Source organism: Rattus rattus, chromosome 6 (assembly GCF_011064425.1).
Source record: "Rattus rattus isolate New Zealand chromosome 6, Rrattus_CSIRO_v1, whole genome shotgun sequence".
NCBI lineage: Eukaryota > Metazoa > Chordata > Mammalia > Rodentia > Muridae > Rattus > Rattus rattus.
The window spans coordinates 145,116,066-145,142,948 of NC_046159.1; the positions used below are offsets into that span (position 1 = coordinate 145,116,066).

General features: G+C 39.3%; 1 protein-coding gene across 1 annotated transcript; it reads right to left on the bottom strand.

The window, feature by feature from the left end:
• Positions 1 to 26,831, bottom strand: LOC116904483 (protein piccolo-like). The gene is made up of 3 exons (XM_032907285.1): positions 26,122 to 26,831; positions 19,646 to 21,074; positions 1 to 2,218 (listed from the first exon to the last, which is right to left on the bottom strand). Exons 1-3 carry the CDS (start codon positions 26,829 to 26,831, stop codon positions 755 to 757), a joined length of 3,603 nt encoding a protein of 1,200 aa, XP_032763176.1. The 3' UTR covers positions 1 to 754.
• Positions 26,832 to 26,883: the final 52 nt, after the last annotated feature.

Consider the following 26,883-nt stretch of genomic DNA (forward strand, 5'->3'; position numbering starts at 1 on the left):
TAGTCACCCTTTTCACAGTCTTTTACGACCATATTATCAGATGCAGGGCCACCAACTACATTTTTGTCATTTCCATTGTGGAGACAGTGTTCTCCTCATTAACCACAGACTCCCAGCCCCCAGAATACTCCATCAACAGACAGCATCACCAACAGACATATAGGAATCTAAATTTGTCATATGCAAACCACTAGTTTTTATCAGGTGACATTCTTAACCCACACAAAGTTTTTAATTCATACTGCGTATGATTCTAGTCAACTAAAGTTCTTTTGGAAAAATGTATCAGAGACCATGGCAAGGTAGCACCTGCCGCCTAATCTCAGCACCTGGGAGGCTGAGGCAAGTTCCGTGTCAGCCCAGTACACAGAGCAAGACCTTAAATCAAACATAAAGTCGACTTAAACGATAAGCCAGGAGAAAGGCAGAAGAGAGATGAATAGAAAATAAGAATTAAGCATCACAACTTTTCAGTGAAATTTCTCTATGAAAAATGAAGAACCTTCCAAGTTTCGATGTGTAATTCATGAACCAATAGGATCAACATGATTTTAATTTTCCACCACACTCCATCTCTTACTTTTAGCATAATAACCCACAAAAGCACAAAGAGCAAGTATTCAAAATAATGTGTGGGTGAAATAATTTTACCTCTTCTAACCTGTCAAGATTCACTCTCTTTTTTCAGTAGAAACATACTCCATTGCTCAGAAATCCGGGTCCCCAGATATTCAGAATAAACTGATATAGATTTTCACCCATATGTAACGTAGGTATTGCTTACCTCAGTCAGGTGGGGCGTTGGGTTAAATCCACAGAGATTGCAAACTTGATTCTTGCATTCTGTGCAGGTGTTGAAGTTGGGAGGCTCCTGAGACCCTAGGTTGAGCTCAGTTCTACAGAGAGGACAGGCCGGTTTGGGTTTGGTGGTCTTGTCTGGCTTATGGGCCGGGATAGCCTTTTCGGGCTCTGTGGGTGGAGGTTTGCCGACCTTCGCAGGTGGCGGCTTCTTGTCTTTCTCTGTCTTCTTCGCTGTTGGCGCTTGCTCAGGTTTGGACTCTAAGTTTTCAGCTGCTGCAGCTTTTGCCTCCTTCTTCACAGCAGTCGCCTTAGCAGGTGCCGGTGGGAGCTGACCGGTGGACTTGGCAGGTCCCTGAGCAGCAGGAACCTGTGATGGGGCAGGGGCTTGCTTTGATGGGGCGGCTGGCCCAGGTGGTGGATGTGGTCCTTGCTGACCTGCTGTGGAAATTAAGTTTGATGCTTGGCTAAAGATGGATGCTCCGAAGCCGAATAGTTTCCCCGTCACGGTTTCTTGAGGAGTTGTGGGCTGTGATTTGGGGGCATCCGTGATACCACCCAGATTCAAGCTAAAACGTCTTGACTGCTCCTGAGGCTTCGGGGGCTGCTGAGATGGGGGTGCAGCTTGGCCAGCGGTAGGTCGTGTGCCAGAGGGTGTCGGTGATCCTTTTGGCTTTGTTTCTGGTTTAGGGCTCCCCTTGGGTTGTGCTTTCTTAGGTTCATCTTTCTTCTGAATCGGATCAATGTGTTTCGGATCTTTGCTCTCAGAACCGGGCCCAGGTTGTGAGATAATTTTGGAGTCTGATGCAGGCCTGGGCATGGCTTTAGAGTCAAGTGGGGTGGTTTTTTCTCCTGTTGGTGGGAAACTCTGTGAAGGTTTGGCAGAGTCCGTTTTCAAAGGAGAGGCTGTCTTCACTTGAGCCTGTGACTGCGCTTGAGAGCTCGGAATATCAGGTTTTGTCGTTGACGAAGATTGGGTGTCTGCCCGCGTCTCTGTCGTCTTGGGCTGCTTTGGTTCAACATCTCCAACGGGAGCCTTGGCTTGTTCAGGTAGGGGCGCAGAAGGCTCCTTGGGAGGGGCTGGCTCAGGTAAGGCCTCTGCCACTGGAAGCTGTGGGGCTGTAGCTGGGGTAGGTCCATGAAGGGTTGGCTGTTTCACCAATGGCGGTGGCTTTTTCGGCTCTGGTGGTTTTTTCGGCTCTGGCGGTTTTTTCGACTCCAGTGCTTTGGGACTGTCCTGTTTGGATGGAGGTTCCTTCTTTGGGGAAGCCTGCTGTGACGGTACAGGTGATTTGCTGGCTGTTGCTGTAGGTGCTGTGGCGGCCTTTGGGGTTGGCTGTGGTGAGGATGGGATTGCCGCCGCCAGTTCCCCTCCTAGAGCTCTTTGCATCTGACAGTTTAAACAGAGCCACTCTTTGATCTGGAAATAACACATAACCATCATCACTAAGATAACAATGTAAAGATTCCCAAAAACCCTGTTTTAAAAGCATGCCTGTTGCCACTATTAAGTCGCATCCCACCAATAACCAAATATAGTCATTATTTTAATCAATACATTAAAACATGCAAAAATTGACTTGATGGAAGATAATGAATCTCAGAAACTAAAGCAAACCACATTGTAAGGAAAATAAACAGGAAAAGGACATGATTTTATTCTGCCTCTGATGTTAATCTTGCCATTCCTCATTCCTGATTCCCTCAGGTGGGTTAGTTCCAGAAATAGAAGGTAATATGTAAAGGTATGAAATTTAACTTATTAGATTCCATTAATACATTATGATATGTATTTTTCTGCTGTTAGCTCATCACCAGATTTTAGTTAAACAATCCAGAGTAGGCCTGTAAAATTATGAAAATATTGATGATTTCTTAAATTAGGGGAGCATTATTTCCATGTCCAAGACAACATATTCACACACCTGACAATAAAAATTAACCAAGGTAAGGTAAAAAAAAAAAAAAGATGACTAAGGCCAACTCTGATTATCACAAACAGTATGATTTAGCAAAGAAAATGTTTCCTTGTAAACTTTATCAAGATATTTAGAAGGAAAGTGTATTAGATAGTAGAAAATGCATATGTGTTTAAACTACAGAGAGGAAAGAACAAGGAAAGAACAAAGACATATAGATAAGAGATACACACACATACACACACACACACACACACAATTACACCTGTATTCCATAATTTATCAGTTGTGAGCAATTGTAAACTTTAATATAACAATTTATAAGAATTTAAAAGCATGCCTATTTAACATTTTGTATGATTCAAAAAATGTTTCATAGAGAATGTTTTACCTATTGTCAGCAAAATTTAAAATTTTGACTTTTACCATATTCTAATCCTGTCCATCCAGAGTAACCAGTGCTACGAGTTTGGCACCAAAACTCTGTACACAATAAAGCATAGTGGGGGATGGAAGTATTCGAACCATGGGAAAAGGGGAAAAGGCCAGCTAGTATGCAATAATGAAGAATGGGCTTGCCAAACAACATATTCTTCATTTTCAAGCCATTATCTTTTGGAGTAAAATTTAATCGATCTTTCCTAAGCCTATAAAGGCACTGTTTTCTTCTTTATTTCTATTTTTTTAGACAGGGTACTGCTGTGTAATCCACTTACCTCAGTATCCTGAGTACTGGGATTACAGGTGTGCTCAGGAAAAATTGTTTCAACATATGCTCAATATAAAATGATTTAGCCATCTCATAAACAGCAAATTTAGGACTAGACAGTTCTAAGGTGTTTTATTTCCATTTAAAAAAAATTAAATTAAAAAAACTTAAATATTCATGATAAGTATCTAGGAGTTCTTTAAATTTGTTTTCAATGTAAGCGTCAGGCATCTCCACACTTGTTCTATGTTTACCTTTAACATTTAAAACATTGCCTCAGGTGGCCCGAACCTGCCTCAAATTCATTGCCCTGCTGAGGGTCACCTTGAGCCTCTGAGTAACTTGCCTCCGCCCTTCTAGTGCCAGGATCACAGGCCTGTATACTACAGGAGATTAAGCCCAGGCCCTCACACATGCGAGGCAAACTGTATGCAAACAGCTACATTCATAGCTGTGTCTGCATCTTTACCTTCCCACGTGCCCGAAGCATTTCAAAGAGTAAATAATCTTTGTATAAATAATACTCGAAATCATAAAGTAACCAAATAATTACTGCTTCTGTAAACTCTTTGGTGAAATCAGGCCTGAGGTCTAAATTAACTTTCATTCCATTCCAACGCAACCTGGTGAAGGGGAAAAAAACCTCTTTAAATAGGCAGATTCCCACTACCCAAACTGCCAATTAGAAATGTACTGCTATTGTTTTTTCTCATGTATTTTTCCACAACCCAACTTAATTAGCTCATCCTCCCATAACCAAACTAAAGAAAATATAATTAGGTCCCTAAGTCTTTATGAGTAGTGTATTTGATTTTCACCTGACCTGCAAAATATGTTTAAGTGTGCGATGCATATTCAAGTTAATAAATATAAATCACTTATTTTAGGGCTAACTCTTATTCACATCATTCCCTTTTATTGTTATTAACAGTTGTTATATCCAATATGGATGTGAAACTTAATCACTATTCATTCCTTCACTCAACTGTCTACTGAGCACTTTGACTGGTGTACACGCCTTGGGAGGGGAGAACAGAACTGCCACACCAATTGGTAGCCACAACTCAGTGAGAAGTCAAAAAAGACATGGTAGGGCATGATGTGCCACTGAGAGTTTAGAGATAGAGAAGAACTATCTGGCAATCTGTGGTGAGTCCTTCTGTCTCGCTAGTTTCTGCCTCACGCCTGTACCTGCACAGAGGTTGAGGTGATGAACTTGAACTTAGAAGTAAAACTGTAAATTCTTCTGCAGTGTGATCCTTGGGACTTCCTGTCTGTCATTGACTCTTAAGTACATCTTTGGTCAACTTTAAAGTGGTCATACAGCATAGGTAATGTCTAATGTAGACAAACTCAGGGAACTGTGTTCTCTACCGCTAAAAATAAGTGATTGATTGTAGTTTATAAATGAACATCTACTTAAACACGGATGTTACAGAAAGGGAGATAGGGTATGTGTGTGACTTGCCCATTCAGACAATTCTCTTAGTGCGTCCTTTCACTGAACACACTTCACTGCCTTATCTTTGATCTCTTCAATGCATGTTTTTACTTTTGTAAATAATACATGAGACATTTCATCCTTCTACATTCTGCTTCACTGCTAGAATAAGAGTTGAGATCATTGCCTACAGTTATGATAATACAAACAGTCTTAGGATGTTTTTAGAAAGAGCCTCTTTTTAACTTATTTTATTGGTCTTATCTCATGAATATCTTAATGATTCTTATATTAGTACTTAACAATCTTCACATACACGGACCACACACACACACACACACACACACACACACACACACGAATGGGCTTTAAAACACTGAGCAAATGATAAAGTGTACAACCAGCCTCAGTATTCGCATAATTAACCAAATAAAATAGTGAGCCGACTTTAACACCAGTTATGTTTCTACAAGGTACACAGAGATAAAAGAGCACAAGACAAAAATAATGTTACTGCCCTGTTTCCTCACTTATAATTGTTGTCGTAATTTTACTATAGGCTAGTCCCTATACAATTATTCCTTAAATAAGTCTGCTTTGGGTACAAAAGATAAATCCCCATTTATTCTTTTGCTTTTTGAATCTCTCTCTCGTTCTCTCTCTCCGTCTCTGTCTCTCTCTGTCTCTCTATCTCTGTCTGTCTCTTCCATCTCTCATTGGCCCTCACATTTTAAATAATTTATACTTCCATAAAATAATATTTAAGGTGAAGAAGAGAAGTGGTTATCTCTAGCTTTTACTATCGAGACATGCTGCCAGTGTTCTTATGCTAGCACTTACATAGTTATACTATGGCAAGATCTATGTCCAAACTCCCACAGAGTTTAAACAACCAATAGAAAGGACTCCCTTATGTCTCTCTTGATCCCCAAAGTGTATTTGACCTTCTCACTATCCTGAACACAAAACTGTTCAGCTGATACAAATTCTAGAAATTAAAAACGCTCGATTTTCCTTGCTGCAGCATTTCTTTTTATGCTATGGCATACTGTTAAACACAGCCGGCACACTCTTTAGTATTTATTATGTGGTTCAATATAATTCTCACTAGAATCATATGTGTAACTCTGGACAAGACAGTCATCTCCGTGTGGGTTTAAACTGGAAAATGTGCTATCATCTCATAGCCACAAATATTTCTTGTATCTGGAAATAGCAGCTTCATTATTTTTCTTCAAAAGCCCTTGTCTCTAATGTTGCCTGAGCAAAGGTACCTGTTGTGTCACCATTAGCTAAAACACTCGCTGCCAGTTACACTGGGAGCCATGTCTCTGACAACTGCCCCTCATTTCTTATGACCAGATCTTCATTCTGTGGTGGCCGTGAGTGAGGACATTGAAAACTGATAGCTCCTTTGAGACCCCAAAGGCTAACTATAAAAGCCCAGTGCTTAGAGTGGGTTACCTTTCCTGGAGTTGTTTGTCAGCGAGGTCCCAGATACTCAGAAGTATTAACAGTTATTTACAGTGCTATTGGTTACTCTGAGAACTTGACAGTAAGAACATAGAGCTGAAGATGCCACACACATGGGTCACAGCATATGAAGATATTACATTGGTATTCATTCCTGCAAGACAGTTTGCATGGTGCCAGAACATCCTATGCATATTTCTGGATGAGGAAAGTAATCATCCATCTTAGCCAGCTAAGAATCCTGTGAATTACTAAAGGAATTGGCCCGAAAAGCACGCCCATGATGAAATAACAGCGTGAACATCGTGGGGGCAAATAACCACTTTCTGAGCGAATTGATGTTCCATTCCACAAGATGAAATCTGGAATCGTTATGGGGAAGAGTCTGTGGTGAGGCAGGCCATAGACTTTATGGTGGTAATAGGACTCCCTACAACTATCATACTGCTAAAATGATACAGTATTAAATGGACTCCTAATAACTTATAATTACACCTATAGATCAACGCATCTCTCCACTGTAATCTGAGAATCTTCTTTTTACGACAGATGGGGATTAACAGAGACCCACCCCTGGTCAAAGGACAGAAAAGAAGAGACTAAGGAGTGCCTAGTCCTAACCGCAATGTCTATATTACATACTCTACCCCCAAGACTTTGAGGTCACTGAAGAAGGGAGGGAAAGAGTCAGATGACCATGGATGACTACAAAGAAAAGGAGTCTTTGGACGCCATAGGCACTTGGTTGTGACAACATATACAAGACTTATGAAAGCTTAAGACAGACTAAATCTGAACTTGGAGGGAGGAGATAGTCACAAAAACTTACCCCTAACTCCTGGCTACTGACATTGTGACATAGCTGCTAGGAGAGGGAGAATCAGTTTCCTTTAAGAGAGTAGCCCCTTGCAAGTCAACCATATTCCAGTGAGTGGCCACATTCAAGAATATGTTGGCATCATACATCAGACACTACAGCTAAAAAACCAACAGCAACAAAGTGGTGGGTGGGAAAGGTGAATGAACCTGGGAAGATTGGGCTAGGAAATATAACAAAATGCAGTATGAAATTCCTGAAGAACTAATAATTTCTAAAAAGAAACATATTGGTCCCTGTTGCTTCTTCCTGCTTTCACAGAGATGTAACCAATTTCCCAGGTTCATTGTCACGAGCACTACCCCTCCCTGATGGTACATTTTCATCATCTACACTATTTGAAAACAGAATAATGAACATTGGTTATGCGGGAGATTTCAACCTATGTATCCTAGAAGTGCTCTTACATGCACTATGTCCGTATTAAGAGGAAAGACTACAGCATGCTTAAATCGGTCTCAAGCTGAATGTCCTAAAATTCTAGATTATACAAGACAAATAGCAAATTAGTCAGCTTTAACTTCCCGACAGGCTAATTTATAGAAAATCCATAAATGAAATAAAAGATATGAAGGCGCATTTATTTAATAAACTAATCTAACTCAATTAGCCCTGTGGAGTGGGAGGCTAAAAGAAAAGCACAGAAGTGTTATTCATTCAGTCTCCTGACTTAATAAGCTACATAAATGCGGGTAAGGTAGAGGTCAGAAAGTGCTTCTGCTCCAGTCACTGTGTATATTAATAAAGATCTACACACAATAACCCAATAAACCTCCCTCACTAATACAGGCTCAAGGTCCCTTTCTGCTGAGCCCCTGTATCAGACCTTGGAAATACAAAAGTTTTAGTTTTGCTGGCTATGGTCTGAGGACGATCAGTGTCTGATTTAAACCACTACAGAGATCTAATTGTGACTATCACATTAATGTGTTTAGCCTTGGTATAGAATGTAAACCTCTCAACATGACAATGGTTAAAATAAACAAACAATACCCTACGAAACAGCAGAGGCAACAAAAAGAAAGTTCCACTAACATAAGCTAAAAATTCACCTAAAATTTATAATGGATGGTCTGCTCAACTTAGATGGCTATTGTCCTTGAAATAATGGAACATCAAAACAACAATGCAGGCACTGATATCCACTGGTGTTCATAGCTTCTGTAGGGAAGGATACATTCTGGTGTTCATAGTCACTGCTGGCCTGTTTTTCTTAAACCATACTTTCATCATGACTTTGTACAATAAAATCTTTTATTCTTTCCCTTTATAGTGAATCCTTCTGCAAATCATAGGCACCATCTACTCCAGCAAGTGGGTGCTCTCAACCTCCCCAGCTGACCCAAGCTTGTGATTCTGTCCACTGTGAGGTAACATATCTTTACCTTAATGCACCTCATCTTTAACAACACATTGGATGACTTCATATACCACTTCCTGTTTCAAAAACGGAAGTCTGTCAGGCCTTAATTACTAACTTGAAATTTTGCATTTCTAATTTTTAAATGTCGTTTGCAATTGTTTCTCAATCTCCTTTCTTTACACTTCACTTACCATGTTTACTCATATCTGTGTTGGGTAACAGATAAATCTTGGATCTTTTTAATGGTAAACTATTACAAAGTTTTCCCCTACATCTCAATTTACTTTAAAATATATATATCAAAAAGCATACATAATTGTGAATGTCATAGGAAAAAATACAATAGAACCAGACAGCAGGTCTAAAAATGCAACATTCCAAGTAAGAATACAAGTTTCAGCTTAAGAGCACATCATGCTTGCTGCTACTCAAGGATTGCCCAGAGCACATGACACGGGCCTCCCACAGAGATGCTCACACCCAGCAGCAGTTGGCTGCAGATGGCTCATAATCTTCAGCTATGCATATCAGTGAATAATTTATTTCGATTAAAATATAGGTAATGGCATCCTTCAGAACTGTGATATTATTCTCGGTAGCTTAGTAAAAATCTTTATTTAGCACATAAAGGAGTTGGATGTTGCCTCCCTTAAACTGTGGATTGCAGTTTTCTGCTGAATAATTTAGTAGCTACGACCGTCATTTGCGATGAGTACGCTAAGTGTGTACTTCTGTATTAATAAAGCGAAACAACATTCACCCGATGCTAACGATAGCCTTGCGAGCAGCTTCAAATGGTAAAAGCATGTTTCAATGTTCATCGCCGTTGGCTAAAACAAGGAAAGCGGACTGACTAAAGCACCTTTTACAATATCTAAGTCTATGGTTGTCAGAAGACGGTCCAAGAATGGCGTCCTGTGAAGGGAACCCTAAGTGCTTCTGAGAAACTCCGAGAGGAAATAAGCTGAGCGTCTTGTGACCTCAGTTTCTTCAAAATGTGGAGCTGTCCTTTGGTTATGCTTTTGTGTGTCCCACGTGTGGTAGATAGCAATGAATTTACTTCAGATTATCCATTATTGCTTGGTGCTCTTATTCAATTAAATGTTTACACTATCTTTTATATGCCTCTGTGGATAAATGCCTTATTACCGAGAACATCTTGTCCTTGTGATTATACACAGCTTGAACCCTTGAGAGCTTAACTCAGGGGACTTGTCTTATCACTCAAGTTATAAATTATCTGATGCCCTGAATAAAGTTGGCTACTGAATGAGACTTAGGTTGCCTCATTTTTAGGCTCCATTTTCTCCCAGGTTCCAGTGCCTCTGTAGCAGTAAGCACAGGGCTGTGAAAGGCAGCGCATATTTACCACAGTTATAAAAGAAGAGGAGGATGTCTTACCAGTAACTGAACGTATGTTATAACTGAAACGTCCAGGCAGCTTCTCCAGCTTCTATGCTTCAGCAGATTAGCAACCACGACCCTCAAGCTCCAAGATTGACAGCTTATGGCTGCAATGGCTCCAATTAGACAATGTTTGTACACGTCTAGCTTATTGTATTACGTTATAATTACTTCATTTAATTTTTTTAAAAAAGAAATGTCACACTAGATCCAAAGTCTCTTGGACGGAGGGGAAAAAAACCAAAAAACAACAAAAAAAAAAAAAGTATGAACTCAAATACTTGCTAAGAACTTAACCAGAAGCTCTAGGAAATGAAGCCAGTCGCCTTGTGTGCATTGGCTTGGAAAGGAAAAACTACAGTTTATAAGATGCCAAAAATGCTAAAAATATACTAAATCTTAAGTAAAAAGAAATCCACATTTCCCTAAGGGAACTTTTAAAAGACTCTTTTCACAGGTGTGTATAAACACGTATTTCACAGACACATCTTAGGGGAATGGGGATTTAAATCCTGATTCATGGGCATTACATTACTCTGCCATTGCTTCAAACAAATTCAATCTAAATTTTCATTATTGTTCATTCTATTCTGATAATGTTTTAAAATTCCTCTATCAGTATAACAGAGCAAGAGGAAACCTGGAGTGACGTTTGGCTTTTTTTTTTTCCAGTCAATACAAACAAAGAATTCTTATTATGAAGAAACTTGCCAAATAAAGCATTTGTTTTACATAAATTGAATGTGTTGCTGAAATTTATTTTAAGTATAGAAGTAAAACGTCTAAGTGATAGATTAATGATGCAAACATGTTTCTATGAAATATAATTTATAGTTAATACTTTTTATTAGAAAAAACACAACATGACTAGCCCCACAGAGACTTGATGTGCCAGTGTGTGGGGGGGACAAGGGGGAGCCTCTATATTCTGGAAGGCAAAGGGAATGGGGGGGGGAAGGATTATTGGTGGGTATGACCAGAAGGCATGGCAGGGAGCAGAATGTAAAGTGAATAAATAAAAATAAAATGAAAAAAAAACACAATAGTGCTAAGTTGTTTTACATTTAGGGAGTCTCTCTCCCCATCTCTCTCTCCCTCCATCTTGCCTCTACCTCCTCTGCCCCTCTCTCTTCATATATATTCTACTTTACAAACAAAATTGCATCTTAAATTGCAAATTTATTGTCTGTTCTTCTAGATTCCAAATGGTATTAGAAAAACAAGCAGTTATTGACTTCCTAATCTCTATTGTCAAAGGTTGGTAAAGTGGCTAGCTCAAAAGCTCTCTGCCTTCTGAGAGAAGAGAAATTAAGTCATCAGGGTAGTAAGGCTTACAGTAAGGGTAAAAAGGAAGATAAGAGAACATGTTCCTTCTTTAAGAGCTTTGGTTTTTATACCAGTTGCTTTTCAGAAGCCAAATGGTCAACAAGTTGCAAGTTCTTTGAACTGAAGATATGCAAAAATAAACATATACACATACAGTCTGTAACTTACAGATTTAGAGAATGCCTAGAGATTCTAATATCTAATTAGGGACAAAGTTATCTTCTATAGATAGATGCTAACTTTCGGGATCAGTAAATTTGAATTCCTGTAGGTACTCCTGATGGCAAATTGTTTGCCACTATAAACTTAAAATCTTAGGACGAATTTTTTTTTTTAGCTACAAATGAAACTAACAACAATGGAGCAACTCCCTACTGTCTTTGAGAATATTACACCAATTAATAACAACAAGAGTAAGATGTATATATAATGTCAACTTAAGAACAGTTCTAGTTTTATAGCCTACTGTGACTTTTAATTATGTCTGGTATCTCAATGGAAAAAATGAAACAAACCACTCAGAAAGAGAGAGGCTTGAACAGAACAAATGAGTTGATTTAGTTAAACAAGACTTCAAACTCCTAATGTTCAAATCTGGGATCTCATGTTTTTTCAGCTTTCCAGAATCATCTTACCACTAATTAATAAGCAAGTGTTACATATTTCAAATTGCTTTGCCATTTGAATTCTGATATAATTTTAAACATTAAATACCTCAACAAGAAAGTACCAAAGGTCAAAATTGAGATAAATTGATAAATAAACCATTTAAAACATACAATGCTCAAATTAGTATTTCCCAGATTTGCGATGAAAGATCAGTATCTTTCTTAAGGCAACAGAAATAAACGTTGTTTATCATAAAGTTCTTGGTTAGGCAATTTAATATTTCTAGTAAAGTTATGCTCCTACCGCCAAGCATGAGGGCAGAGCTAAAACTGGACCTCAGATCACCTGAATACTATCCATGTATTTGATATTATTTGCAGAAAGTAGATTATTTTTATACATTACTCTTCAGTGAAATAGTCTTGAAATATCTGTATGTAACAGGTTGCCTTGTCAAGGGCAATTAATATTTGACATGAGTTAAAATGTTACAAATGCATGCTTTCTCAAAGGACAGGAATGGGCAGGTGTTGCTATTACTCACTACATTAAACTTATTTACTGATTCAATAAGTGACCTCATTAGCCTTAGTTATCTGCTTTCACAGAACAACATCTGTCATTGCTAAACTATATGGACCATAATACTACTTGTAATAATACATAACAAGCCAACTAAACATAGGAAAAGCAAACTCTTCAGAAAATCATATGAAATGGTTAGTCATTTAGAAGGCAAAAAACCCAAAATGTAATGGCTTACTTCTAGTTCCTAAGCCTGTAAATACAGCATGAAGCTGTACACAGAACATTCAAGGAAAAAAAGATCAGAGAGACTGCTTAAAAGATTGGGATTCAATATAATATTTTGAGCATATTTAAATAGTACAGACATTTAAATAATCTTGTCTTTCTGGTAAGTTAAACATTTTAAGGACACTAATTTTAATGGCAAACTCGATTAGTTATAAGGAAGATATTCTACTTTTAATAGTAAAAGAGGTAGGAACTTCTAGATCATTGCAGCAAAGCAAATGCCTTGTATCTTCCAAAAATCCTATGCTTAGGTTTGTGAAATGTCATTGCTCTTAAGACTTCAAATGAACACGATACCAGTTAAAGGACTTATAATCTTGGTGAAAAAAATAATGACTAAAGATACTGACTGAAGAGCACTGTGAACATGCTATTTTGAAATATTATAAAACTCATATTGTCCACAACCACAAATTCTCCTAACTTCATTAATTAGATTGTTATTATGCTTGGCATCTGTAATGTCTCCCAAAGGCCCACGTGTTCGAAGCCTGGTCCTCACAATAGGATCTACTAAGAGCTGATGGAAACTCAGGGATGGGCCTATGATGTAGTCACTAAGACCATTTCTATGAAGGAGATCATTAAAGAGCTTATCCCGCCTTCCCATTGACCTCTGCTGTCCAACCAAGAGGCAAGTAGTTCTGCTCCTTCTCCTGTTCCTGCCATGATGTCCTGTGTCCTCGCAGGCCCAGCATCAGGCCACTGATCAGAAAATAAAACTGCAAATCTGTGAACCAAAACAAAACTTCTCTCTTCACAAACTATCCAGGTAGTTATTGCAGTAAGAGAAAGCCGTTCTGCACAATCACCAGGGCTAAAGATTTTTTTTTAAATAAAATGGAATTTAAATAATTTATCAAACCCTTAATATCATATATATTTTTTAACTAAATGCTGATCAAGTGAACTCTTCAGATTACCCCAGTGTTGATTTTAGTTTGGACACGAGTATATAAGTTTTAAAAGTATAGCCGCCTTCATGCGTGCTGATGCAGGCACTCTGCAACACCATTAACTTCTGGTTTTACATCCTGCAGTGGATAGTGCTGTAGCATCATGAGTTTAGATTTTATGTTTAAGTTATATATTTACAATGCTCTATGTTTCTATCTTGGCGTATAAATTGACTTTTACCAAAAGATGACTTGATGTCACCTACTTCTAGGAATAATTCAGTGGGAATTTTATGAATGAGTTGATCTCATTCATAAAATGGCATAGAATTACACATTACTAAATGCAGCCCTACTTTCTTTATCACTCTCACTGTGCACATTCAATTACACCCAATAATTAGAACTTCAGTTAAAGTTATGATTTACTGTGTTACATACTTGTTTATTTTGTGTGTAGTGGCACGCAGATTTCATTGTATTAGTGTAGAAGTCTGAAGACATCTTTTGGGTTTTTCCCTTCAAGATATGAGTTCCAGGACAAGAATTCCATTCATCACGCTGGGTTGCAAACACATTTCCCACTGAGTTATCTCGTCTACTTCATTAAAACACTTATAACCCAAGTCATCCACTAACCCTAAAATACCAGCTTTCTATTGAAAGAGAGAAAGCAAGCCACAGCTCTCACCCCCATCTCTTTCGTGTATATAACACAGGCTCTTGCCGTGCGTTTTCTTTATAACACTTTTACCATCTGTCGCACCATATGTTTGAGTTATTTGTGATGCTGACTAGAATACCCTCCCAGAAGGTAAAGACTCTAGCCTAGTTTGTTCATGCCCAAATGTCCAGAATCTAGAACATCCATGAAGCCTGGTGGATGCTAGGCAAGTCGTTGAAGAACTTTGCTGACTCTTGTTGTTCTCTAATCTGACGCAATGATAGGTTTTTGTTTTCCAAGTCATTACCATTTTTAGCTCCAATTGGCCCACTGAAATCTGAGTGTGATAATCATTAATGCCTTGTCCTTTTAAATCTTTCTCAGAAGGCACATAAATTACGTTATTTATGCTTCCTGAAGGAAGCCACCTCATTTGTATATTTACTGGTTCAAAGGATCTCAGAGATCTCACTGTGCAGTTTTTTTCCTCGTCTCTGCAACTGCTTGCAATTTCCGTCTTTTTCTGTGGCTGCTTCACCCAGTCAACTTATATTACTAGTTTTATTTCATATTTTCCGGAGGTGCTATACTTTAATACCTCAAAACATGGAGCCATAAGAGAAGTGATCAACATTTGTGAGCTGGTCTTTTTTTTTTAAAGGGATACGAAGGTGAATTGTGTAGCAATTTTACTTAGACTTGGAGGTGCCAACAACAACAGCAAAATAACTCTGTGTGCTAAAAACATCAAGCAATTAAAAACAAACAAACAAACAACCTTCCTCATTTGGAATAGTTCTTTCAGCTCTCTCCCACGAGAAGAATGCTAGTCTATCTTTCTTTCACCACAAGTGTCAGGCAGTCTCTTCTTGTTTACCATAGCTCTCTCTTTCTGGGACTTCTTAATAATCCCTTCTGAACAGACAGACAGACAGACAGACACACACACACACACACACACACACAAGCATGTATACACACTAACTTACACATACACACATAAACACATACATTCACACACAGAGTTTCACTTAAACCAGAAGTAATGACAGGACCATCACTACAGGGTGACTAGTGAAACCACTTTCTTCTACTAAAGTCTACTAAGCATGTTTTGTTTCATCCTTTAAACAAGTGTTACATGTAAATCTATATATTAAAGTCTAGCTTGGTTTTGTTGCTGTTTTTTTATCTTGGAAGGTAGTCATGATTTTGTTTAATTAAACATCTAGTTTTGACCAAAAGCCATGTATAATTTCTAAAAAAAATTAAACAAATTAAACAACTTCATCAATAATATTTAGTATATTTTCAATGTTTTGAAAATGACAAGTCATTTTTTTTACATCGTGTGACTTCAGAAGAGTTAAATGAACGATCCAGTATTAAGGTCAGCTCTTAAATCTGTGCACAACTGTGTCTTGCCTGACGTTATTCAGTGATGGTGATGAAGTAAATTCATAGAAACAACAAAAGTCATTTGTCACTAATTAGAAAGCAAATGTCCTGTGTGTCAGAAAGCAGACTCAAAGAAAGCCTGCACTGTACTTATTAATTCCATTAATGCAGCATCAAGACGAACTAGAGCTCTGACTTCCTCTCCATTCCAGAGCTCTAGGCTGGCCGCCAGACGCTTTTAAGATCTTTTTGGAGCAGCTCCCATCTCAACAGTCTCCAGAGTGGGCCGGTAATTCAACGGCCTTCCACTCTACATAGAGGACTAAGCTGAATCACAGAAGAGTGCCTGGGAATACCACAGTGCCCATATGCAGATCAGAGGGAAACTCGGGATCTGGGGAACCCAGCTCAGAGCACCGGGCCTGCGCAGCAAGTAGGCTTAATGCCCCTATATACCGAGCCACCCCACCGCTCCCTGATTTACTCTTAATACGGTCAGCACACTTGGTGTTCTTCTACGTCCCGGTCTTAGTCATGTCCTAGCCTGTTGCACAGTCTCTAATATTTGTCCTGATACATTCCATGGGAAAGATTCTCTTCCTCATCTTATCCACTGAAATGAATGCTTCCTTCTCAACAGTTCCTCAAATTTGTTTAAATCTTGCATATCCCTTATCACCTAAATCCATATCACATTTACTGGTGCAGACATAATTTATCTGTACATTTTTCACGTTATTTTAATTGTAATATTTTATTCTTGTTTTAATGTTTTAATCATGTTAAGTTCAGCATTCATGCTTTAGTCACGTGTCCATCCTATAACCATGTAGCAGAATGCCTTCCATGTATAAGACATTTAAATAATATCTATCTTCCAAATGCTGGACATATAAACAATAAAGGAAACATATTTCTAGGTGTAATCTTTAGTTTATGACTTGTCACTAAAGCATAACAAATGCAAATATTCAATGAAAATACCATCCTTCTTTCAAGCCATGCACTGAATCATCAAAAAGAGTATACTATGGCTCCAAATTAAATTTTACTAAAATTTTAAGTTTTATGTACACACACACACACACACACACACACACACACACACACACACACACACCTAATTACAATATGATGCTGGTCCTCATTGATAAGAATACATAATACTGTGTTCTTATTAATTGTAATTCTATAAGCAAGTAATGGCTCATTTAAATGGTTGTAGAATCCATTAAAAGTTTTGGTTTCAAAACTAAAATAATACAGAAAACAAAAAAATGACCAAGTGAACACAACAACTAGTGATCATCATTAATACTATTGACACAGTTTCATTAAAATAGAGTAGACAACCCTATCCTTGAGGGATATTTAAATCGCACACTATTTCATTTCCTATTGTCAGTTATCTATGAGTGTTCAGACACAATGCACCAAGAGCCCACTAATGACTGCCTTCCAAATGGACTAAGTGCACTGTTTATAGAGTAGAAGGTACCAGACCTCCTCAAATGAAAAAAAAAAAAAAGACTATAAAGCTTTGCCTATCTCTTCAACCCCCTTTCCATTCATGTTCCCTCTTTATTATTACCCTATCTTCATGTTACTTCTGCCTACTACGAGAACAATTTGCATGTCATCATGTCATGTATTTTTCTATTGAAAATACAATCAGAACATAAAACTACTCAAATCAAAGCTTCTGCAAGCTAAAAAAAAAAGTTTCCATTTGATATCTAAACAACATGTTTGCTTTGTGGTTTGTTAACATATTTTCATATTAGGCTCAATTGTGTGAAATTAATATATTCTAGGTTAGAAACAGATACTAGAAGTTCTATATTCACATCCAATCTACACGTTTATGACAATGCTTCAGATTAAAATGCTTCCTATTCCCAACTATGCATTATATTCTCTCCAAATAAAAAAATTACAGAAGCAGCCAGCATGAATGATACAAATAGATTCATAATTATCACCTGCACAAACTCAACTCCTAGTGGATCAAAGACCTGAACATAAGACTAGATACAGTGAACCTGATAGAAGGGAACGTGGGGAATTGTCTTTGACTCATTGACATGGGAAAGGACTTTCTTTACACAATACCATTAGCACAAGCACTGAAATCAACAATTAATAAATGGGACCTCATAAAACTGAAAAGCTTCTCCATGACAAATGACAGCGCCATTTTGTCAGTGCATATGGACAAAATGGTTTTATCCATTTATACATCCAATAGAGGGCTAGGATCCAGAATATGTAAAGAATTCAAAACACTAAACGTCAAGAAAAACAATGCAATTTTAAAATGGAGTACAGATGTAAAAAGAGGACTCTCAAAAGAAGAAATCCTTAGCCATCCGGGAAACGCAACTCAAAACTACTTTGAGATTTTGTCTTAACACCCACCAAAATGTCTAAGATCAATACAATGAGTGAGAGCTCGGGATGAGAAGGTTCTGGGGTAAAGGGAACACACAGCCATTGCTAGTGGGAGTACAAACTTGTACAGCCACTGTGGAAATGAATGTGGTGGGTCTTCAGAGAGATGGGAATCCATCTACCTCAAGATTAAACAAACCATAGTCCTCTTGGGCACATACCCAAAGGTGTTCCGCCCCACCTCAGGAACACTTGCTCAGCAATGCTAATTGCTGCTCTATTCACAGTAGCCAGTGGCTGGAAACAGCCTACATGACCCTCAATAGACAAAAGGATAAAGAAAGTATGCTATATTTATAAAACGAAGTTACTTAGCCATTTAAAAATGAAATCAAGTAGATGGAACCAGAAAAAAAAAATCATCCTGAGTGAAGTAACCCAGACTCAGAAAATTAAACATGGTATTATTTTTCAATTCAAAGAGTTTCCTGGGTTTTCCACTGCAGTGTGACATTTATTCTCTTCTCCCTAGTCCCTAATAGCAACCTATTAAAATAGTATTTTACTCTAGGTCTTTAAATGCCAAGCTAGCACTTTCTGACTACCTGAGAATTATTTTATCAGTACTGAGAGCAAACGGCCATAGCCTTCTGCCTCATTTTTTGTCCCTTTTCTTCTGATGGTTAAGCAGCTTATATAGGTAGCTGACATAAACGCATCTTCTGAAAACCCAGACATCAATGAGGGGTCCTCTTCAATAACTTCTTTTCTGTGAATTCACCCATACGGATATGTGACTCTCAGCAATGAGGGAAGGGTGTCATCTTTGGGTGTAGAGGAATCACCAATGGGGATGGGCATGTTCCAGTTGAATACTGAATTCCAGATAATAATAAAAAAAAACTTTGGAAATTTGAAGATAATTACCCACTGCATTTCTTAAGCGTGATATTTCGGTTCATAGTATCAAAATAAGAGTTGGGTGGTGTTGAGAATGCCAATTTATCCCCATATTTGGAAGGCTTAGAATGAAGATCACAAGTTAGAAGCAACTTGGAACTCTGTGATTTCAAGTTAGGCTGGGCTACACAGCAAACCTTGTCTCAATAAATAAATAACTAGATAAATAAATAAATACTGAAACAAACCATATGACAATGATATCAAAATCTGGTAAGTGAAAGCATCAGCTGAAAAATTGAAGCAATAGCAGTTCATGGCAAACAACAAATGATGTAAATAATAAACACCGAGTGAATTCAGGAGCTGAGCTCCTACATTCAATTCATATTTGTATTATACACCACCTTTTCAGGAACCTTTCAGAACTATGTTAGCATTGTCATTTGAGAGAATACTTTATAAAAATAAATTCACAATTGACAGGGAAAAGAAAAGGACAAAAGCGAGGGAGGGAGGGAGGGAGGGAGGGAGGGAGGGATGAAGAAAGACAGGGAGAGATTGAGACAACTTCTCCCTGGCCTACATAACAGAGGAGGCCTCATGTGTGGACAACAATGCTTTGTTTCCAGAGCTCGGACTGGTAACTTAATGCACTCACCTCAGTTAAATGAGGATTGGGGTTAAAACCACAGAGGCTACAGACGGTGCTTTGACACTCAGTGCATGTGTTAAAATTGGCCTTTTCTGGAATATGCATCAGAAGTTCAGTGGTGTTGCAAAGAGGACAGATGGTTTTCGAGAGGCCTTGTGCTGGAGTCTGTGCTGCAGAAGTTGGTGGTGGTTGCAGAGGTCGTCCAGTTACCGTTTGGCTTATCGATTTCGTAGGTTGCTGAGCTGAAGGTTTTGCCAGGCCTGGCTGTTGATGGTGGGGCTTTGTTGCTGTGGGCGGTTGAGGCTGGGGCTTTGCTGGGGTGGGCGGCTGAGGCTGAGGCTTTGCTGGAGTTGGCTGCTGAGGCTGGGGCTTTGCTGGGGCTGGCTGCTGAGGCTGGGGTTTTGCTGGGGCAGGCTGCTGAGGCTGAGGTTTTGTGGCAACAGGTTGCTGAGGCTGGGGCTTTGCTGGAATGGGCTGCTGAGGTGAAGGCTTTGTTGGACCTGGCTGTTGAGCTGGTGTCTTTCCAGGTCCAGATAGCTGAGCTGGAGTTTTTGTAGGCCCAGGTACCTTAGCTGCAGTCTGTGGGCCAGGCTGTTGAGCTGGGAGTTTTGCTGCCCCTGGCTGCTGGGCTGGAGACTTTACTGGCCCCGGTGGAAACTTCCCATGACCAGGAGTCTGGGCTAGAGACTTTGGCCCAGGCTGCTGTGATGATGAGGTCTTCTCTAATCCAGCCTGCTGACCTGGGGTCTTGGCTGGAGGTTGGGCTGGGGATTTCCCTGCCCCTGCTGGTTGAGCTGGGGACTTTGCTGGCCCTGGCTGCTGGACTGTGGCCTTTGCAGATCCAGGCTGTTGGGCTACAGGTTTTCCAGGACTAGCTTGCTGAGCTGGTGTTTGGACTGCACTCTGTTGGGAAGGCTTTCCTGTGCCAGGGGCTTGTGGTTTTACTTTTTCTGCTTGCTGGGAAGATACTGACTTGGGAGAGCTGTCTTGCTGGATCACTTCCTTCACTTGTCCTTGCTGTTTAGGGATCGGCTTGGGTGATGGTTGCTGTAAGGGAGGTTTTGCCATTCCTTCTGATTTCCCTTGCTCCTTCTGGGGAACTTTTTGTTTCTTTGTAGTTTCCTCCTGGGATGCCTCAGAGTCTGATATCAAATCAAAAGGGTTGAATTTATTTACAACAGAGGAGACAGCACTTAACGGGTTAACATCTGAGAAGAAACCAGGCATCATACTAGACTTGTATTCTTCCTTAAAATCAGTTCTGGACTTCGATTCTTTCAAGCTGATCGTGGACGGACTCCTTCCAGGCAGCTTCTGCTCTGACCTAAACGTGTCCGTAGTTCTGCTTTTACTGAGACCAGGCTGAGTGGGACGCCCAGGGTCCGGTGGCTTTCCTGGTTGTTGTGGAGCCTGACTACTATCCAACTCTTGTTTCCTAGAAAATGAAAATAGTGGAAATTAATTCAAATCAAACCAATATTTAAAACGATTGGATTTTTTGTAACTAAAACACATGTAGGCACAGTTTTTGTTGCAACCTAGATTGACTTGAAAAAGTTTTCTTGTCTGTTATTTTAAATGGGTAGAAAATTTCAACAAAGTAATATAGCAAAAATCTTTTGTGGGTAGTGACTAGCTGTTAAATAATGAAAACTTATATACATATACTTACTAATTGTAAGGTGTTTATTACATTATTTATTGGCACAGTGGCAATTTTAACAATTATCACTGGCATTGCTAGAGAGCTGTGACAAGTAGCTTTACAAAACAATTATTTCTTTTAAAAACATTCTACAACTATGATAAACTTTAAATTTTGAACAAACCATTCCTGTCAACAACAAAAGTACAACTAAACAAATTCTACACTGTAACTGTGGAGAAAACTAGATAAATAGTTTTGTTTTATTTATGTCATTTTACATTTGAAAAACATGTATTCTCTTTGAAATAAACATGGAAAAAGAATTAATGATGTGGGAACTCCTGAAATATGAAATAATTACCATACACGTTCCATGCTTTTATTCAAATCAAACTTGGCTAGTTAGGGACACAGCTACAAATTTTGAACTTTGTGCTAGTTAATAATTTTATTCAGAACTTTCTTAATCCTTCCCATGTAAATTAGGATCTAATAGAGAGCTGAAAGAAATGGAAAAGTATTATTTGTAGCAAAGACTCATAAAGAAAATAATTTTCACTATTATATATGCATATCGTGTAATAAAAATGAGAGTATGGTAGATTGTAGCTCACTGGTACAGTATCTGCCTGGAAAGTGCAAGGTGCTTCAAGTGATCTCAGCACTATATAATATTAAGGCTAACAATAATAGAACAGTGTGGGAAGGTTCTTCCAAGAAAGGAATTTTTAAAAGGAAATATGTTACTATTTTTCCAAAGCTTTCATTAATAAAAAAGAAGACTCAAAACTATTTCCAGGGTCATTTCCAAAAACCCTGTGATTTTTTTTAAATCGCTGCTACATATTTACATTTGAACATATTGCAAATGCTTCTTTATAGACGCCCTTTCTTTCCAGAGGAAGGAAGAAGAGCTACAGTACCTAACTGAAAATGGGCTATTTCCAAACTGATAGATTGTGAGGAGTTTGGCATTTTTCTAGAAACGTTCTATTTTCAGTTAATGTTACAATGCAAAGCTCCATTGGAAGGATTACCTTATAGATCTTCCTATCCTATATGTAATTTTGTAGGAATTTCACTATACTGCACCTTTGTATGTGGTCCTTGAGAATTATCTATAAACAAAGGCCAGAACATCTATTCTTGATTTTATTTAATTGGCATTTTCTGAAAATACTGTTAAACCTATCTTAATCTGTATCTTGTGATACAGTTTCTTCATTTAACCCCATGTATGTATCATAGCAAGTGACAAAAAAGGAACTTCACAAATAGCAAATATTTGTGGCAACAAAGACACCAAAATTGAAAATAAGCTGCATGTGGCACACGTTATATTTATCATATTATATCATAATTGCATAAACACCCCACAAAAATTAGCTTATGCTGTGTTAAAGAGGTCCCTTCCAGAAAAGAATTACATAGGCTTAAAGACTGGTCCCAAATCATAACTTAGTTTTAACTCCTTTCAGTTTGTAAATTCAAGGTTTTTTTTTAAAGGCAAATAGAAAGAAACCCACAAAGACACCAGACCAAGATGTAAAGGTGCGTGAGTGACTGTGGTTTTCTGAGCTGTTTGCCGTAACAACCGTCCTGCTAAGAATGAAGTAAAATGTAATCGGTGGCTTATCCACTGAACTGGGAACTAGAAGGACCCTTGTCACTCATCTCTTCCTTTTGAGAATCAGACCTGGCATCTTGGAGAAGAGCATTAATGTTTGATGAATCCGTGAGTACATGAATGTGAAAACCAATGAATGGACATATCAGGTTTTGGCCTCTTGAGTTCTTCTAAAGGTTTTTTAAGACTTAAATGGATACTTCCCATGTTCGCTTAAGAACCTGGACTTGACCTATTGTTTGATATTAAACAAACAAGCAAACAAACAAAAAAATGAAAACCGAACTAAACCAACCGAACAAGACACAGTTGAGCAGATGGTCGCTCAGCAGGGAAGGCTCAAAGGAGCACTAAAGGAAATCATCAATTCACAATTTGTATCTTTTATCACAGGAGTTTTTTCTGTAAGCCACCTCAAATCACATGTTCTTGAATAAAATGAATGGTGGTAACAAAATTGTCTATCACTGGGTCTTCAATAGGTCAGCATTATGAAGAGTTTTGTTTGGAATCTTATTCTGATTCCAACTGAGGTTATTTCTGTTTAATTCCACTTCCTTTTTTTTTTTCATTTTACTATTGCCATTCCCAGATTAGAACTTATCTTCCATAAGTCAGTAGAGAGGCTGGTTTAGATAAAATGATATTTCGGGCATATGCAAATATAATAATGTGGAAACAGCTGGAATGATGAAATGTTTTTAAATGTAACACAGCAGTCAGTGGCAATTTGGCAGTGCTGAGTCACAGAGAGCATTCCATATCAGAAATAAGGATAACCTTAGAAATGTCTATTCACTTCTATACTAGCGAGGGTATGGGATTTCACAGTCTAAGAGAATAACTTAAAGCCGTGAACCTAGTTTTAAAAAGTCTGGCCTCCAGCCTCGTAATGGGGGTGCTGCTAGGAAGATTCACACGCACTTATCCATGTGTAAAGGAATATAAATTTGTATTAAGAGTATTTCTAACAATGAATAATACAACATGTGTCTGTGGCCATATTGAGTGTTTTCCATAGCTGGCGTTGAGATTCCCATGCCTTTTTGTACACTCCTTATCATTAAAAATCCAGCAAAAACAAAAAACAAAAACACTGTGAACTTTTGGGTCATCCTCAAAATGACTTCCTGAGACAGGTAAACAAGCCTTATTATATTCCTTAGAGACAAGGAACCTGAGACATACGTGGGTCAAGAAATGCATATTAATTTGCCACGAGTCATATAAAAATCAGTATGATAATCTGTCTTGGAGCTAAAAATCCTTACTTCTCAAAAATAAAGTAGAATAGATAAATTCTGCCGTTCTTAAATGCACATCTCTTAAGTTCTTAAAATTTGAAATAATTCGGGCTTTCTATATACACATGTATTTAATGACTATGATCCTGAAAGTCTAGATGACAGGCCAAAGTGACTCATTACCATATAGATGCATATTTTCCCCCAATGTCTTTTATGGAGATATTTCAGCAAAATATAAATGTGTCACAAAAAATCAGAAATTCTTTGTGCATATCTTTTGCAAACCATTACCAGTTGCAATTTAGGGCACAAATTGCCTAATAATAATCATTCTGTAGTGTCCAGTTGGTAATGGGAAACTCTGAAAGTATACTGCAATACATATCCAACACCGGTAACACATGTACAGGCAGAATTTTTTCTTCAGCATCTGTTGTGCAGAAGCAAGATGGAAACGCAAACACCAGTCTTGCACTTGCTTCCATGCTAGACCTGTTGCATGAGCCCCTCTGGAAAAGATGATAGATCTAGCTAATAAAAGCACTGCTCGCTGTCACTATCCTAAAACGACAGACTGAATGCACTCTTGAGGTTTTTCCAAAGTCAGGATTCCAGCAAGTAGAGAAAAGCAGCACATCTTACAATCATTAAAGAAAAAGGCCAAAATAATAATAATAATAATAGTTTTAAAGCAATAAGTACATTTCAAATTTGGGGGCTAATTCGAACGCTACTGTTTTCTTTCAAATTAAGTAGGGCTTTTTACCCGACAGATTCCCAACATTTCAGATGGTGCATGAAGAGAAAATCACTGCCCTTCAGAAATTTAGCCTGCTCCTGTGTTCATTATATTTGGTAAAACTACGCATTTGTATTTGCATTCTGAGAGCTTAGCTGAATTCTTTTCCAACTTTATGAAGCAGAGCGCTCTCCACCTTTCAGTATCTCAAGTGAAGATTGTGGACGTCCTGTCAGTTGTTTCAACGGATGTTTCAGGACCATGGATAAATATTTTTTTCTGAGGGAGGGACGTAAAGTAAAAGGATTTGTTTACAGCAACAAAGGTGGAGAAAACGAGATTATACCCTCATGGCCCTCTAATTAGCAAACAACTTATTTAATGAGAAAGGGAAAAAGGAAAAGCTAGAGAGGGGATGAATATGTTAAGATCACAGATTAGTTTTATAACTGTCATTTATTTATTTTGTTTTTAAGTGTGTATTGAAACCTAATCTTAAGGTAATACAAATTCACATGTTCTATAAACTGAAAGTCATTTTTGCATTATAAAAGAGCAACGGTTTTTAAACTAGCATATGCTAATTCAGAAATACATGTACAGCACCTGCTCTGCTGTGACCAAACCATCTGTTTAATGTCACAAAATATCTTAGGGCCTTCACTGAATATAAAAGGTATATTTATTCTAAGCCTTTCACCTAGGCAGCTCATGTTCTCCGGGGACAGGTTGGAAAGGGAGGACCAGTCACCTCCAGGGGGATAAGGGTATTGTTATAAGAATATTTACACATCATTCTCAGAGAAAAAAGACCTCAGAACACTAAGGAGGTTTAAGCTTACAGGTAAACAAGCAACCCAGTTCTATCCATTTTTCAACACGTCTGTGGTATTAATGGAAGATTTCCAGATTAGTAAAACACTGTAGGGCGTCTCTCCACGCCAACCTAGAGCAAAAGGTTGCAAAAGGCCAAGGGGAGGGGGATCACAACCAAAAAATCACAATTCCAAGAATGCAACCCATGACTATCCCACCAGAAACTCTACACTGCATCATTTTTATTCCGCCCATCCAGAAGCTTATGATTGCCTTATCGCCACCCCATTAGGGAGAATAAAATGAAGGGAGGCGACATATATGTACCACCGTGCGGGCACATACACATACGTGCACGGGAAGCGGTATATATATGCTTGGACCTCTCCATCATGCTGTGCGTGCCTGTGCATGGAGGGCGACTCCGCAGCGGCCGCGGGGACGCTTCCCTTGGGCAGCCCCTGCGCCCTTGACATGACAGCAGCGATCTGTCTCCTCTCCTCCTCGCTCAGCTGGCTCAGGTCCGCCTCCATGCCGGCTGGGATCCCGGGGTGCAGGGCGCTCCCCGAACCGCCAGCCCCGCCTGCGGCCGCCGCCAGCCCTTCGGGGAGCCCTTCCCCTTCCAAGCTCGCCTCGTTGCCCATGGCTCGGCGGGACACGTCCCGGTGCAGAAGCCCGTAGCCGTCCGAGCCCCGCCAGCCGGGGTCCGCCCCGGGGCGTGCAGGCTGCCCAGCCCTGTAGGCTCCGCGCCCTCCCTGCTGCCTGGAGAAGAGACGCGAGCTCAGTCCGCTCCGCAGGCTTTGCCGGCGGCCGTCAGCTCCTCCATGTTGGACAGCGCCAGGGAAGCTTCTCACACCCTGCCTCCGGGTTGCCTCCTCAGCGCTGGAGCAGCCCAGAAGCAGCAGAGCTCGGCCAGCCTGGTTCTGTCGGCCCCGCCCCGCGCCCCGCCCCCTCGCCGCGCCCGTACTGCGCGTGCGTCGCCCCGAACAGGTGATGTCTGCCACGCCCACCCGCTCTGCGTGGCGTCGCGCGTAAACGCCTAGGCACCGACTTAAAGGCACCAGATGATGCCATGCTAAAAGGCCGGGCGAACTGCGGACACTTCTTTCAGGCATATAGCAGGATGCCTCAACCTGAGTTTTCGAGAACTCAATTTGGGGGCGAAGA